This window comes from Leopardus geoffroyi, chromosome A2, assembly GCF_018350155.1.
Source record: "Leopardus geoffroyi isolate Oge1 chromosome A2, O.geoffroyi_Oge1_pat1.0, whole genome shotgun sequence".
NCBI classification, from domain to species: domain Eukaryota; kingdom Metazoa; phylum Chordata; class Mammalia; order Carnivora; family Felidae; genus Leopardus; species Leopardus geoffroyi.
Window position 1 is genome coordinate 19,421,905 of NC_059331.1, and position 17,434 is coordinate 19,439,338.

At 54.8% G+C, this 17,434-nt stretch overlaps 1 protein-coding gene across 12 annotated transcripts in view; it reads right to left on the reverse strand.

Moving 5' to 3' along the window:
• Window positions 1-17,434, reverse strand: part of CACNA2D2 (calcium voltage-gated channel auxiliary subunit alpha2delta 2) — a 144,221-nt gene that overhangs the window by 111,053 nt on the left and 15,734 nt on the right. For all 12 annotated transcript variants that reach the window (XM_045492910.1, XM_045492902.1, XM_045492901.1 and 9 more), the window contains exon 2: window positions 5,762-5,843. In XM_045492910.1, coding sequence (XP_045348866.1) covers window positions 5,762-5,843 — 82 coding nt within the window. The remainder of the gene's footprint in view (window positions 1-5,761; window positions 5,844-17,434) is intronic.

The window sequence follows — 17,434 nt, forward strand, 5'->3', positions numbered from 1 at the left end:
TCCCCATGGAAGGGATGGCCAACTATAAGCCAGGGCCCCTGGGCAAAGTGTCTCAGGGCAGCCCTTCCCCCACACTGACTTCCCTGCACCCCTTCTCTGATGGCAGGGTGTGTGGAAGGGGTGCCGGAGACCCAAGCCAGTCAGCTGGCCCTCAGGCAGGAGCTCCTGCCACAGATTAAACGGCTTTTGAAAAGCTTCAAAAATGGAATTTTCTCCTGTAGGCGACAAAGGAGTGTGTGGGGGGAGGGGGCAGGCAGGAGAATACACAGGCTCCCTCTCTCACCACACAGTACTCAGAAGAGAGCATCCCAGACCTTAATTGGGGGGAGGGGCAGAAGAGGCACCACCCCCCCCAGGACAGGCCTGGAAGGAAAAGAAGTGGGGAGCCTGCGCTGGGGAGACAGAGAGGGGGTCCAGGCAGGCTTCGGCCAGGCTTCCATGCATCTGCCTCTGTGTATCCAATTATGCTCAAGTGGCAGCCTCACCATGTTTCAGACGCCCTCCCAGGAGCCCCTCCTCAGCCCCATGCATCCCCGCTGGGTGCCGAGCTAGAGGACCATATGGAGGGAATAATAAGACAATTAACTTTCCATTAAAGAATAATATATGTGGGTTTTTAGGGAGGCAAGCGGCAGCAATCCCTACCCAGCGGCATATTTCACACTCGCACCCCCCCCCACCTCCACCCGGACGCACCCCACATCCTGATCATCTTCACCAGGAGAGAGGAGGGCTCCATTGGGACTCACTAGGAGGTGGCTGGAGGACGGGTGTCGGCTTTGTGAGGAGCAAGAGCAGAGCCCCTAGGACTGAGGCTTCTGGAAGCCTTGAGGAGAGGTTATGATGAGCCCGGGTGGGGCTCCCTCACCACCCCTCACTTGACTCTGACCTGTGCTGGTCCCCAAGATGAGGGAAGGGGTTGGGGGTAGGGGTCCGCCTGGCCAAGGAGCTGCAGGCCTGACTCTCGGGGCACATGTGAACCACGGTGCTCTGACAGAAAGACCAACTACGGGGTCTGGGGGTCACAATCACTTGAGTTCCCCTTTCCTGACCCTCCAGGGGCTGTTCTGTTCCCTGGCACCTCCCCCTACCCCAGCTTCCTTCTTTCTCTTCTGCCTCAGCTCCCTCTGGGGCTCTGAGCTTCCCTGGCGCTTTTGGACAGTGCTAACCCCACCTGAATGCCCAGAAGCCCAGAGAGGACCCTCCCCAGTGGAGGCCAACAACAGCCTTGGCCAGCACCCCCAAACCAGTATGTGAGTATGCATGAGTTTCAGGAATTGGTGGTACCAGTCAGTGGGGAGAGTTGGAGAAACAGCAGGAGGCGTGTCTCAAAGGCACCTAAGAAGGAGCCCTGTTTCCACTTTGCTGAGCCCCTCAGGAAAGGCACTCTTGATGTGGCCAGACTTTGGTCCTTGCCAGGAGCCAGCTCCAGATGTGGCACTCCGCAAATATTAATTACACATTCCCAGGGAGCAGTGAGCAGACGGGGTACAGGGATGGCCAGGGGCAGACAAGATGGGCTGGGACTGTGGCACCGTCACTGGTTCAAAAATGCCATTCCTGGCTACCCAGAGAAGTGAGGACACATGGATGCCATTGGTCTGAATCACCATGACAGTCCAGAGAAGCACAGCAGTGGGGAGGGGAGCAGGAGATTTGGTTAGGGATCTGAGTCCCAGGGTCCTATTTTCTGTGGATGTAGCTCCATGGCTTAGGGGAGGGGCTGCCTCAGGGTAGCTCCTCCAGGCAGGCCCCAGGCCTGCACTTCTAGCTTGGTGCTTTTCCCCATCCCCACTACTACTTAAGATTGGCCTGTCAGGGCTCCAGAATGGGACTGGCTAGAGAAGACTGTCACTCAGGACCTTGATTTCCCCATTTATATGAAAGGACTACAGGAGTAATTAGCAGCATGCAGCTAGGCTGAGGCCATCATGGAACTGCAGCAGCCAGGGATGTTGACAGGGCTCTAAGCCATTTCTGCCCCAATCAGGAGGCGAGGCAGGAGGGGTTGATGTGGAATGAGAAAGGCCCCGATGGGTCTAGACTTGACTTGACACTTCTCAGAGGATGGCCTGTGGACCCCAGGCATGATCATCCCAGGTCTCAGTTCCCAGCCCAGCTCTGGTCAGGAAGCGCTCCCTCACCCCAGAGAGAGGATCTTCTTACTTCCTTCTTTAGAAACTCTGCAAAGAAGGTGTCTCACCCAGGTCAGAAACCCATCTCAGGATGACACACACCTGATGAGCCACTGATGCTTCCTCATGTCTGACTACAATCTCTCCAGCTTTGCTTTACCACAAGGTCCCCAGAGTTGTTCCCCTTCTACCTGGACACCCAGTCAAAAGTCAGTAGGTCCCTGGCTATACCCGTCAGAGTGACCTGGTCTTCAAAGTGGGGAGACCAGCCATCTCCACATCCTCCCCCATGCACCCCCAGGCACCTGATGAATTATTCATCCTGATCAGCCTCATTATGTAAATGAGTTCAGAGCCCAAGCATATGCTCTCTGCTCTTCCCTGCACCCCCCCCCCCCACCTCGCCCCAGAGGATGGGGACAATATGGTGGTGATGGGGGAGGGCAGAGTAAGAGCTTGGGAGACCATCATCAGCCTCCAGGGGTTCTGGAGGGGGCAGAGTATAAGGTCCACACTTTCGTGGCCTGTTCACATCAGGAGTAGGCCAGGGCTTGGGGGGAGGGGCTGGGGTACCCAGGGCGGGCATGGCTTAGGAGTGTCTGGCTAAGCATGGGGGTGGGAATGACATGTGAGAACCAGGCCACAGCAGGAGCTCCCACTGTGTGCTGGACCTGGGCTTAGACGAGGAAACATGATGCGGTCTTCACAGAGCCCCCACATCCCACCTAGGTGTGCCATGGCTTCTAACCTGTAAGTGGGCCCCAGTCTGCACCTAGCCATGCCCCCACGAGGTTGTGATGAGGTCAGGAGGAAGAAAGTGCCAAGTCAAGGAAAATGCGCCCAAATGCCACTGTCTGCAGTTTCTGGACTCTTGCAGCTGCCAGCTCTTGCAGCGCCCAGCTTCTGGGAGTGGGGCAGCCTCTAGGACTAGGGTAGGGGGAGAGGGCAGCCATGCAGCAGAAGAAGGCCAAGGGGGCCCAGATGCCAGGACACCCTGGCTGTAGGGTGTTTGGGGGTAGCACGGAATCAGCTCAGGGAGACCTGGGGAGGCCACTGGGGAATGAGGCTGTCAGCTTGGCAGAGCTGGTGCCAGGATCCCCGGGAATGTCTGCAGTTGGGTCAGGGCTCTGCTGCAAGCATCCTCCTGACCCATTGGAGCTGGGCATAGGCTGGGTACACGGGCCCTCTCACGTGCATTTGAAGGAGAGCCATGGTGACTCAGTCAGATTTGGGATGGGCTGTAGGGGGTGGGGAGGCTGGCTGCCTCCCGCTCCCGTGGGATTGTCCTTTTCCTCTAGAATTCTTCACCTGCTTCCCTGCCGCCCACCTCGCCAGAGTGTCCAGTGCCAAGAAGCAGGCCCAGAGCTGTCAGCGGGAAGTAAGAGGCTGAGGTAGCGGTGAGAAAAAACTGGAGCAGGACAGAGAGCCGCTGGAGAGCTGGCACCCGTTGGTAGGGAGAGGGATGCCAGGAGGAGCCAGCCAGGAATACCAGGTCAGCACTCCTCTGCCTGCGGCCAGGCTGGCCACAGCTACACCAAGCATGGCCCCTGCTCTAGCCCAGCTCCTCACTTCCCCAGGTTCATCCTGCCCACCCTTCCAAGAGGTGCAACCAGAGGGGGAGCAGCACCTTGGAACAGGAGTCAGGAGTCCCATCCCAAGTCTCAGGTCTGCCACAGCTGGCTGCCTGACTTTGGTTATGACTGGCCAGGTGGGGGTGGGGCAAGATGTGCTCGTTGATGAAAGTGTCTGGAATCACTCAATTCCCATCAGAAAGGAAATGATCAACACATCCTAGGAATGAAAATGATCAGTAAGGGGAATTCATATTTCTAGAAAAGGGGGTGTATCTGTGTTAACCTATCCACTGCTATTCTCACCACCTTGTCCTCTAGCCAGACTTCCCAGCTATGCCATGGACCAAGAATGAGAATCAGAGAGGGTCCAGGACTTTCCCAAGAGCACACAGTAGGGGTGCTGAGCTAGGCTTCTATCTCTGGTTCTCACCAGCCAGGGAGCTCAATGGTTTAGACAGAACCAAATCGCATGCATGAAACGTGTGCATTATTTTCTCGCTGGCAAACTATCAGGGTCTGAGTTGTCCATGACTATAAAATAAATAATGTCCTCACACTGAGAATTCGAAGCGTGGAAGGTTCTTGACCGGAGGTGCATAGTTAACTCCTTACGTGGGGTACATCTTATGTTACAATACAAAACTTGGAAAGGCACTTTGCACACATTCTAGGGAACTATCATTTCTTCATTAACCTACAAGGCTACACTTGGCAGTGCCCACTTAGAACCTAGTTAGTGCCGGGTGCTATGCCTGAGCATAAATTCACTTCTGTTCTGGAACAGCTTTTCCTACAGTGCCTTCTCTGGAAAGCTCTGCTGGCCTCCAAGTACGGCTGAGTCACTGAGAGTTCACAGGAAGAGTGGGATGGGGGTTACTGCAATTCAAGCCCAGCAATCAGGGCTGGGAGGTTCAGTGAGGTTGGGCCACTACGGGGAGGACACCCAGCAAATTGGGGGCTGAGATCTTCAGACCTGGACTCTCTCTCCTTGTCATGCTACCACCTTGTTAGCCACCCCTGATCGGCCCATTTGTGCCAGAGGTCCTACATTCGCAGCCAGTGTCAACATACTCACTGCCACCCCTATTTCCTGAGTGCCTGCTATAAGCCAAGCAGGGGGAAAGGACCAAGGACAAAACCCCATGGTAGCTTCCCCATAGAGGTGACACCTGCTGATCCCAGTCCTGACCAAGAGGGATGACACAAACAGAGGCATATCTAATCACTGGGTCAAGACCTGGACTCTTGGCTAAACCACCTACAGTAACTCTGTTTACTCTGCTGTTCCCGGGACAACCTTCGGCAGAAGAACCCTGTTAATCCCCTGCTCGGTTCTGGTCAGGCGTCCTGGCCCAAGCCTCTAGCAACGAGCTCCCAAATTCCCACAGGTCCCTGGGAGTCCCCCCAAGCACTCCAAGAGCTCAGCTCTCAGAGCTTCTGCATCTCCACACAAAGAGCGACGGCTCAGGAACCTGACAGCGACACATTTTGCAGCCTTCTGGGGGTGACGGATGGCCTGCTCTTCACATCACTATTTCAAACATTAACATAATCTCCGAGGATGAATGTGGTCGCTGGTGCCTAATCAATCACCCCTGCTGCCCTGATCCCTCAACTTGCCAAGCACAGGCTTTCAACCCATCTCCTGCTACAGTGCCTTGAGCAGCCAACACTGCTCTCCACTGTTGTTTGGCCTGGCCACCCCACTCATTGCATGGACAGTCCTCAGCCTCCATGCACAACTGCATCCTGAGCCCTCCAGGGCCTGTCCTCCTGCCTCAGGCGCTGCCTCAAACACAGACCTCACCCACCTGAAAACCCGAAAGCCCAACACCCCAACATCGGAGCTCACTGGATACTGCTCAGTACTGGGAAGAGCAGGCCAAGACCTGGAGGAGCCACTGATTTTCTAGTTATTTCCCTACCTGCCCCCACGGGCCCAGCAGTGTCCCACCATGCCAAACCTTCCTCACTCCTTATTTCTGAAGTCCTTCTCCCACTCCCACTCAGAAAAGGGTCTCTGAGCAGAAAGCAAAGGGTACCAGGGCTTACCTCACGGAGCTGCTGGACGCCCCCAAAAATCCGCATCACTCCATCGATCTCTTGCTCCAGACGCCGGGCCCAGTGCTGCATCCTGTGTGCATAGAGGAAAAAGGTGTCAGGAGGGCCCCCCCTCACAGTGCTGGGACAGCCCAGCACCGAGTGACCTGGGGCATGACCAGTAGCAGCCACTCCTTCAGAACTCAATTTTCACTAGAGGAGAAACAAAGGCTAGGAAGCAGAGTGAGCCTATGATTCCTTTTGAAGACTAGACCTGGTGGCCCAGGCTCTCCTCACGTACTGTTGGACAGCCGGGGAGGAGAGCAGATTATAGTTTAAATGCACTGAGGGAGTCCAGCAGCTCCAAGAAGCCTGCAGGGAGACTATTTTTCACTGTGAAGAGCTAGGCCTTGATGTGGATGCTCTGAACACGGGGACTCTGGACACCAGGGAAGAGGGGGACATGAGTGAGCCACGCAGAGGCTGGGATCTCAGAGTCTCCTGTCCCCAAGGCTGGGTGGGGCCTGAGGAAGGGGAGGGAACAGGAGTCACTGCTGTCACCACCAAGTCATTGTGTAGCTGGGGGCAGATCCCTGCCTGCCCCCCTCCCAGCCCCCTGTAGGCCTCAACTGAGAAGGATATGGAGAAGCTGGGGCGGAGACAGCCCTCACCTTTCCAGCACCCGGGGAAACAGATGCTATCTGAAGCTCATACATACACACCCTGCATGAACTGGCCACCCACAGGTCCAGTTCAGACTGTCCCACCCCTTTCTGGAAGCCTGGCACCTCCAGAGTCTTTCACCTAAGCCACCTGCCTGAGCAGGTCTCCTTCACACTGGTGTTACTGTGAACTCATACTACCCCATCTGTGTCTCAGTTTCCTCCTCCAGAAATTGGGAATAATTTAGGGCCACCTCGCAGGGTATGAGAAGGACATGAAAGCAGGTGGTGAAGGGTGTTGCACAGGAATATTTGTGAGTGGACAGGATGGACAGATGGCCACACAGCTCAGTATTCTCAGCCCACATGCATGAACAGGAATGGCATCTGGGGAGAGGCTTGGCCCAGGTTCTAACCTGTGACCCTTCCTTCAGGCAGTACGAGATCAGGTGAGCAAAATCATAGCGGTCCTTGACAAAAGCCAGCCGGAGAGATGTTCTCCACACTTCCAAAGGTGTTCTCTGCTGTGACACAGGCCTCTGCACCAGTGCATCTGAAAAGGCATCTCAACTTCCTCAACCCACCAGATACAGAACAAGGCCGTTCCAGGGAGGGCTCATAGGAGGGTTACCACAGAGATTTAAATACACCACGGGTTAAGCACAGTCCACAGGGCAAGGTACGAGTTGGGTGATACCAGCCCCCCAGCCTCTGGAGGAGGGACCCAGAAGCCATAGGATCTAGGAGGTTGTGTCTGGCCCTGGGCCTGCTACCTCCCTTACACTCCCCAGTGCCACTCAGGGCCAGGACTCTGCTAGCTCCCTGGGTCAGAAGAGCTTATGCCGCCACCCCAGCCCCCTGCCCCACATCCATCTTCAGGCCTGTGGCTGGGGGGCTGGGCCTGTGCCATTGTGTGTGCCCGGGTCGGTTGGCATGGGAACTTGGAGCAGGAGGCGGGCAGATCACTAATTGTAATTTGCCAAGCTGAATGTCAGGACCATGATGGAAAAAAAAAATCAACATCAAAAGAAATAGGTATTAGCTTCAGCTTGTTGCTGGCTGAGCCACAGCCTGATGCCCACCTCCACTCCCCACCATGGGGAAAAAACTAACCCCACGCCCAGGAGGAGGCCAGGCTGCAGACCAGGCTACAAAGGGCAACCAGGCATCAGCTGCTAGCCAGGAGGAGGGCAAAGCCCAGCAGAGAATGGAGAGCTCGCTTGGCCCCTACGCCTGTGTACCAGGTGCTGATTGCTTGGCCCTGGCTGTGGATGGACTGTGGGTCAGGTGGCTGTTTTGTGCTCCTGAGATGGAGCCCCGGGGGGGGGGGGGGGCTAATGTTGAGATGGGTTGCTGCACAGTCCTGTGTCCAGCTAGGTACAAAAATGGGTGAGGTCAAGGAGCTGCTCTCCAAAGGGAACCATTAGCTCTGCCCTGGCCCTGACCTCAGCCATTCACTGGTCTAGGGGACGAATGCCAATCATAATCCTTCCTGGGACTAATATGTACAAGGGCACCCATTATGCACATGGAATGGTGTCGGCATGCCACCTGCTCTCTCGCTTCAGTCCTCACAAAGAAGCAAACGTTATCATCCCCAATTTACAGATGAGGAAACTGAGACACAGGGGCTTCTTGTGACTAGCCCAAGATCACCCACCCAAGAAGTGAACACAGAATTTGATGCACGCATATGCTAGAGTCACCAAGGGCCAAGAGTGTGCACTTCCTCCCAGCTCTGCATTCAGGACTGTCACTTTGAGAACTTGAAATTGGCCATAGTGGGAATATTTATACTGCAGAAATCAGTAAATGCTACAAATCACAGTTTTTCCCCCTGGAAAGTGACTTGTAAACATTTACTAGCACACCATTGATTCGGCCCCAGGCTGTTGACTCTTTCCTACTGTATCTATAGGTCTCTCATTCTAGGATCTCACAGATAAGTAAAAGAAAATTAATTGGAAGAACAGACACGGATGCCAAGTTTTTATTTTGTTCAGACAACACATTATTATTACAATCACCATCATTTCATCTAAAAAGACTATTTCAACACTAAAAGAATTTAGAAGAGCCAAATCTCAGGATAAAGTCGAATTCCTCCCAAGACACACACACTCTTTCCTTCCCTTCCTCCCTCCCACTCTCTCATTCACACTCATACACGCACACACACACACACTCATGCTCACAGGCACATACAATCTTCCCACTTCCACTCCCAGACTAAACAGCTCTAGACTCTGCTGTAGGCCACAGGGACTGGTCCACCCATGACACATCAGGACACACACATCCTCCTGGGATCTAGGGGTGGCTCTAGCCCTTGGCCTGGCACCCTGGGCCTGACGGACAGACCCCAGGCCCCAGCTACATAATGCCAGGGAAAATAAGTTACTCTAATTATTCACCTAAACCAAACCCAATTAGGAAGGCAATATGTATGTCTCAGTATTAAAAAGAACATGATAGGGGCACCTGGGTGGCTCAGTCAGTTAAGCGTCTGACTTTGGCTCAGGTCATGATCTCATGGTCCATGAGTTCGAGTCCCACATTGGGCTCTGTGCTGACAGCTCAGAGCCTGGAGCTTGCTTCGGATTCTGTGTATTCCTCTTGCTCTGTTCCTCCCCCACTCACGCTCTGTCTCTCAAAAATAAATAAATGTTAAAAAAAATAAATAAGTGAAATAAAATAAAAAGAACATGATAGATAAATCATTTCACTGTCACAGAGAAGAGATTCTGTGGGTTCCAGGGTTTGGCTAGGGTACCAGTGCTGGCTCCAAAGGGTGACAAAAGGGACTAATGAGGCCAGGAGTCAACTATGCACCTATAGAGTTCCTGTCTGAAGGCTGGAGAAACCACCCACCAAGCCAAGGCTAACCTTAGCCAGATACAGTCATACTCTTTCTAGCAGAATGGCATGGGGGATTTGGAAGTATGGGGGATATATCAGGATCCACGGACCTGCTGGGTCAAAGGCAAGCTGACCAAATCTTGTCTGGGCTCCCTTTAGCCTGGGTCCAGGTGCATAGCTCTGCAACGCCTCCCTGGTCAGACAGTGTTGCCCGTGGGTCACCCTCCCAACAGGGTAGGCCCACCTGCTGGCTCCCTACATCCCTGTGATTTTCCATGCTCTTCATCGAGATGACACTGCTTATCTCCAAGTGTCTCTAAGTGCCAAATTAGCAAGACAGGGAGGAGAGAGAGTGTCTGGGAGGAGGCACGTGCAGCCAGGGGCTGCAGCCCTCAGGATGACTGGCATGGGCAGGAGAGGGAGAGGCTGAGGACAGAGCCTTGTATCCCTGTAACCTCCATGTGCCTGAACCCAGGGAGGTGCAGGCACTGGGCCCCCATTCCATAAGCTAAAAAACTGAGGCCCCTGGCAAGGATGGGTGCAGGGCCACATACTTAGAAAGAAGCCAGACCTGTCCTCCTGGCTCCATCAGCTCCCTGACTCCACCCTTCCAGGACAAGGCAGCTTCTGGGCAGCCTCCTGCAGCAGTGGCTGGCTGTGTGACCTGGAGGGAGGGGGAGGATTGAGCTCCGTTCAATTTTTTTTTTTTTTAACGTTTATTTATTGAGAGACAGAGAGACACAGAGCGTGAGCAGGGGAGGGGCAGAGAGAGGGGGAGACATAGAATCTGAAGTAGGTTCCAGGCTCTGAGCTGTCGGGCTCTGTGCCCCCCGACGCGGGGCTCGAACTCACAAACTGTGAGATCATGACCTGAGCCGAAGTCGGCTGCCCAACCAACTGAGCCACCCAGGTGCCCCTGGATTGAGCTCCCTTCAAATCTCAGCATTCTGGTCTGTAAATAGGGGAAATGACTGGCTGAATAGTGTCAATGGCCAAATCTACGTGGCAGCCTTGATGTCTGGCATACTTACCAGGCACTCCTGGGGGCTAGAAGCCCATCCAATACAGCCCCCGGTGTTTATAATATCTCCTAGGAATGCCTGCACTTGGGGAGAAGGATGTGGAGGGAGGCAGTGTAGAAAGGATTCCCCTAATGGCTAAGAGAGGCCAGGAGTGGGCAAAGGGCAGAGGTACACTCGTCCCAGGCCTGGCAGGCTGAGGGCAGCCCAGCGGGAAGAAGACCGAGGTGCTGCAGGACGCCAGGCCTTGCTCTCCAGGGCACGCTTCAGAACTGAGAAGAGTAAGTGAAAGAAGAGGCCTTGTCACTATCAGGCAAGGGAGCAAGGTCATCCACATGTATGGTGAGGAGCTGGGGATGAGGACCCCCTTTGGCAGGCAGAACCACCGAGACCCCAGTTAGTACCCGGGGAAGGCCCTGGTCAAACTACAGAGCCCACCCTGGGGACCTCCAGCTCTGAGCTGCACAGGCTCCCCCAGAGGGGAGGGGCAGGGCAGGGGGAGGGGGTAGGAGAAGCCCAGAGAAGGGGAGAGGGGGAGAGGGATGAGGGGAAAAAAGGAAAGAGCCTATGTACAGATGCAGCAGCACAGATTAAACTGTTGCCAGTTGTTAATTTTATACGCAAAGTTGTTGATCAGAATGTGATTTAATTGTACAGTATAATCCAGGCTTTTGGAATAAATTATGCAGAAAACTCATCTATAATTAAACAAATCAAAAAACCAGAGACAGGTGACACTGCAGGTTTACCCTCGGAGGGCATGGGTGGGTGTGGGCGGCTGGACCCTGCAGAAGGGCAAGGAGGGAAGGAGGCAGGATTTGTTCCAGAGCAGACAGGAGCAGGTCCAGGGAGGCCAAGGCCTAATAGGGGCCTTCCAATATCTGCCTCTGTGGTGTCGTCCTTACCACTGCTATGGAGGCATTTTGCCATCAAAGCCCAGCTGTAGGCTGCCTCCACCAGGCAGACTGCCTGGATAAATCTGGTTCCCCTGGATACCTATGAGCAATCTACTGTCCCCCCACTAGCTCAGCAGAGCAGCCATCATGTTGGGGTTGGAGGTGTGCCAAGTGTGGAATTGTAGGTGAAGCGGAAGGGGCAGATGGCAAAACAGAGGACTAGGCTGGGGCAGGTGAGGGGTGTGGGGGAGCAGGCACAGTGGAGGCCACTTGCTGCTAAGGGCATGTGAACCAAACTTGGCAGTGGTGGCAGCCCACAGGTCTCCTGCTTCTCTCATGACAGGCTGGCCAATTATTCTCCCAGCTCTGGGGGAGGCGATGATTTAAAATAAATTGCTATTTAATTATTCTGATTATATTTCAGCTGGCCTGCCACCTCCCACCTCGGTGCCTTCGCAGTCTTCTGAAGGAGAAGGAAGAAAAGATAGGGCAGGAGAAGGGTAGTAAGAGACAGACGGAGGATACAGACATGAACAAAGCCCAAGAGAGGTGGGCTAGAGGGCCTGTGTCAGGCTGACCCCAGCCCAGGGGAAGATAACTGGTGAGTGGGCAAGGGGGCCACTCCCCACCCTGGCCTAGGGGGCCTGTGTCGGTCCCCCAACAGTCACCCAAAGCTCAGAGAACAGCTGTAGCCTCTGCTGAAGCAGAGCACCAGCCATGGCCAGCCCTCCCCTAGATTACAGCCTTGCTGTAAACAGCAGAAAACTCAAGGCTGCACCCCAGGACTGTGGCACCTCCAGAGCCACCTCTACCAGGGAGTCCTCCCTGACCACTTGGGTGAATGTCCCTCTCCACCTAGACTGAGTGCCAGGATCCAGCCCTGGCTCTTCTGAAGCCTTGAGCCAGATGTGTCCTTTTAGGCCTCAGTTTTCCTATCTGGAAAACGGAGATAAAGCTTACCATGTGTCTACTCTCAGGACCCAAAGAAGAGGCAGGTGGACACCAGGGTCCCGTGGAAGGAATGTCAGCAATGATGACTGCCCCACACACTCATGTGCACAGACCCACAGTCCAATCTTCTTCCGCAGACCTGCAGCTCACTAAGCATGGGATTGCTGTGCCTCTTCCTTAGACTGAGGCCTCCAGGTGGGCTGCAGCCCCTCCCTGCACTGCCCTAGAGACCTTGACAGAGGCGTAATCCCTGGGAAGGGCAGGGCCTCCCGTGATCACAGAAAACTTCCCTTTGCCTACTCAAGAGAGAAGATGCTTGAGCCTCAAAGGCCTTTTTCAGGGCTCAAAGCCAGTGTATAACCCCTGACCCTGATTCGATCGCAGCCTCCCAAGGATGGCAGAGGGGAAAAGTCTAGCCAAGGTCATTCGCTCCTGAGAGAACAACTGCGCCCAGCTACTCCTGGCCAAGGACATGAGAGCGCCTACAGATGTGGAGGCCAGTCAGCATGGGGTGAGTGGGGAGCATGCTGGACCAGCTGATTCATGGTGGAATGAGGCTCCCCAGCTAGCCACCACCCCTTCAATAGGTAAACTGAGGCAAAGGACTCAAAGAAACTGGCCCATCTTCAACTGATTTGTGATTCAGCTAAACAAACCCCTATAGTATGGGCAACATAGCACCTGACCCCCTATGCCATCCCCATCCCACCATCCCCAAGCACACAGGGACAAAGGCAGTCCACTTATCACAAGCGATTCTCAGAGACCCGGGGGAGCTGGGGAGGGGCTGGTGCTGCCAAAGCGCGAATTAGTCCAAATCCATCGGCCTCGACTATGTGTATCTTGGGACCCTGCCCAAATACTGCTCCTTAATGAGGTTATTAATTACGGGCTGTCCCTTCCCTATCTTTCCTAGGGAAAAAGCTTTTCCTTCTAGTTGGCTCTCAGCTAGAAGGAAGCGAGACTGTGCCTCCCTCCCTCAGACTAACAGTGAACAATCAGCCAGCTTTAATTAGGGCGCTGGGTCCAGCCCAGTATTTACTCCTAACAGCCTGAGTGGGGGGAGGGCAGGAGAAGACCTGGAGCCAGAGAGCAGCATGGCCCCGGGCTGGGAGCGCCAGGCAGCCCACTTGGCCCAGAGAGGGATGGAGAGTGTCCAGACTCACACAGCAAATGGTCACAGACCTCGGCCTCACTCCCCACCATCAGTGCAGGATTAAGGCATACAGGGGCAGCAGCAGTCAGGAAGGACCCATAGACGATGTAGGCCTCAGCCAGGGTTGTTCTGGCTGAGAAGGGGAAAGAGGTTCCCCAGCAGTGGTTAGGAAAGCATGGAGGGTCACCTGAGCCTGACTTCAGTTTCTGCCATGGTTAGCTCTGTGACCTTGGTAACATCCTTTCATCTCTCTGGGAGTGAGGTGGTTGTCACACCCACAGTCACGGGGTTCCTGAGCAGGACCCTGCTCACCATACCTGGTCTGGAGTTGTCCAGCAGTAGGGAGAAGAGCCTAAGGGGGACGGCTCCAGCCTCCATGAGAGCAGCCCTTGTAGTACCTGGAGAGTGGCTGGGGAAGGCACCAAGGGGCAGGGAAGGCATGGGGACCCAGGCCAGAGTTCATGTTGGAGGGCTTTGGTGATGGCCTGGGTGGGAAGGAGGAGCTCTGAGGCCATCTTCCCCCCAGCCCCTGTCGTACAACAAGCCCTGCTCTGTGGCCCACATCTACCCCTGTGCTTCGTCTCTCCAGATCTCCGTTTGTGTCTCTTTGCCCAAGGAGGAGCGGTCTGAGGCCTCCACGGGCCATCTGGAGACTCATTTCCCAAGGGCTCTAATTGGGGTCTTCCTTCCTGGGGCCTGTGCCTGTGAGTCAGGCATCACAGCGGTGACAGGCCAGGGCTCTCACTGCACTGCCTCGATTCATCTTCAAGTCAGTCGTTCAACCCTACTCCCCAGAGGGGGAAACTGAGGCACAGAGCAACTGAGTGATGTGCCCAAGGTCACACAGCTAATGAATGCCAGTCAGGATGACACACACCTCTCCTCAGGACCCCAGTTCTCAAATGTCCAGCTGCTGGTGTCCCATGGCTATCTGGATGTCTAACAGGCCTTTCAAACTGAATGGATCCAAAATCGATTCCCCGACCTCCCTCTGGATCCTCACTCTCCCTTCTCTCCCTCACCACCTACTTCCCTTGTCTCAGCTGATGGCAGCTCCCTCTGTTCAGGCCCAAAGCCTCAGGGTGACCCGGAATCTGCTTTCTCTCTATCAGCAAGTCCTGTTCACCACACCTGTACAAAGTGTCCAAATCTGCCCGCTGCCTACCACCTCCCTGGCCCACAGCCTGCCCCGGGTTGCCACCATCTCTCTCTAGGACACATACAGTCGTCAGCTCACCGGTCTTCAGCTTCTGCCCTCACTCTCACCTTTCCTGGTCCGTTCACCTCCATGCACAGCCTGTTGGAATTATGTCCTTCCTCTCTCAACACTATGCTGCAGCTCTATGCCATCACAGGAAGGGCAAAGTCCGTCCAGCGGCCGTCCACCCAGTGGTATCCTTGCCCTTGCTCCTCAGGCCACACTGGCCTCCTCACTGGGGCTTGAATAGACTCCTGTACTCTGTGCACAGGCCTTTGCACATGCTGTTCCCCCTGCCTCGATCGGTCCTTCCTCAGAAGTCCAGGGGGCCCCTCTCTCACTGCCTTCAGGTCTCTGCACACACATCAACTGCTTGGTGAAGTCCACTTTCACACTCCACTTTAAGTGGGCCCCCCAAACAGCAACTGATCTCCACATGCCTCCTGGGGCTACTAGGTTAGCTAGCATTGCACCAGACATCCTCTCTTTTGTCTACAGTCTGCCTCTGCCTGGGGCTATGAGCCCTGAGGGAGGAGGCTCTCGTTCTTCAGCTGGGAAGAATAGGCCATTTGCTAAGTGGCTGCACCTCCCCAGAGTCGGGTGACCTCCCCACTACCCTGCCCTACCTTGCGTGCCACAGGAGCAGGCAGGTGGGCTGATAGGAGAAGGCTGCAGAGGGGCTGGAAGCCTAGTGGCTGCCCCAGGGCTGGCCCAGGAGGCCCTCCCTTTCCCTGGCTCCTCTCCGTATGAATTATTAAAGTTCATTTATGATGGGCCTGCCCAGGCCTGTGGCTTCTGTGCATAATTCATGGCTCTCCCAGAAGGGCTGGGCGCTGGAGCAGCCAATTTTTCCAGGAAGCAAAAAGAAAGTGCAGGGAAGGAGTAGCCCAGACCTGGGCTGTCTTCTCCATATCTCTTGTTTTCTTGTCCCATCTGGGGCACCCCAGCCCCATGGTGCCTTCTCCTGCACGCTTGGATTCTGATTCCTAGCGCCTGAGTCCATGGGCTTTGTGCATGCTCATCCATCTCTGTGCCTCAGTTTCCCATCTGTGGACAGATGGAGTTGTGGTTTTCAAACTGCAGTGGCAGTTGCATCATCCACCTCAGCTCCCCTGGTGGGTGAGGATCATGGATCTCCGGGGCACCGACACCTAGGTGTCATTGTTTGTGAATTTCCCAGCAGTTTAGAGCTGGGACACAGCAGTGAACAAGAAGAGTTCAAGAACCAGCTGAGGCCTCTCCAGAGTAAAGCAAAGGGTCCCAGCCAAGGACACAGGGTATCTGCCAGCCACTCTGCCCAGAATCCACCGTCTGCTCCCCAGGCTGGGAGCCACCTGCCCTAGTCACTGGCACAGATCGTGGACATTTTTAGGTCTGCAGTACCTGCTTCTCTCTCCAGCATATTCCCCAGGGAGTCGGGCACAATGGGAAGGTAACCCCTACTCAGGCCCATTTAGCAAATGGATAAACCAACATTAACAAAGCTGACTCTTAGGAGGGGGATATATCGCTGCAGCCTCTGTATGCTCGTCCCTGTGCTGTCACGGGGGAGCCACGTCCAAGCCTGGTCTCAAGAGGTGCACAGTAGGGTTGAAGCATCTAGAGAGGTCACCAGGTGGGTCAGGGAGGAACCCAGGAGCTTCAGCTGCCAATCCCTGCCCCATACCAATAGCTGAAGCCTGATTGGAAGTGGTAACACAGGCTCTATCCATGTGTCACCAACTACTCCAGTCAGATTCTGTGATTCATTCGTCCCCATCTCCCCTCCTGCACATCCTCCCCACCCCCCAAAGTGAGTCAAATCCTCGATGAGCCACAAATAGCTGTCCTCTGTGTGCATCCTTGACATGGCCTCCTGCCTTGGGGAGAACAGAGACCCCCCCCCCCCCGGATCCTCTGTTCTTCCTCAGGACAGAGATCTCCCTGTGGAAAATGGCAGGGCCCCGGAGGACATCCAGGTACAGAGACGAGGTGAAGCAAAGACCATAACTAAACCTATCAGGCCCAGCTTTGTTCTCTGGCCTTGTGTCCCTTCCACCAAGTCATCTCCACTAGGAAGTCTTCCTGGATTTCCTCCACCCCGTCCCTAACCTATAGTCCTCACCTCATTTTACTGACCCTTGCCTTAAGTTGGGGCTGTAGCCTGGTCCCATCACCAAGCTCCCTTCAGAGCTTAGCTTGCAGTATGGCAAAGAAGAGTCTTCTGGAAATGCCTCAGGATATATTTACCCAAACATCCTGCCCTCACCAGACTGATGCCTACCCTGTTCACCTCCTTCAGCAGTGGGAGAGAAGCTGCAGGGCAGGGCTGGGAAAGGGCCTCCAACTTCAGCAGGTGGCATAACACCAAGGAAAGGACCAGTGATGTGGAGCACTCGCTATATGCTGGATGCTTTGTGTGTGGTTCCCACTGATGTCACACAGCACCCACGGCTAGGTGCAGACCAGTCCAGGCCCACTTCATGGATGAAGACTCTGAGGCCCAGGGGGTGAAGCAACACACTCAAGGCTACACAGCCAGTCTATGCTGAACTGTAATTTGAACCCAGCAAAGTACGGCTCCAGAGACCAGGGCGTGTCTTCTAGGGCCTCCCTAATCTTTTTTATAAATTTTTTTTCAACGTTTTTTATTTTATTTTTGGGACAGAGAGAGACAGAGCATGAACGGGGGAGGGGCAGAGAGAGAGGGAGACACAGAATCGGAAACAGGCTCCAGGCTCTGAGCCATCAGCCCAGAGCCCGACGCGGGGCTCGAACTCCTGGATCGCGAGATCGTGACCTGGCTGAAGTCGGACGCTTAACCGACTGCACCACCCAGGCGCTCCTAGGGCCTCCCTAATCTTAAGGTGGATGCCAATGGCCAAGATTTAAAGTAGGAAATAGGGTGCAGATAAAGGCCACCCCCTCATTTACGACCTTTTCCAGCTTTGAGAAGGGGCCTGCC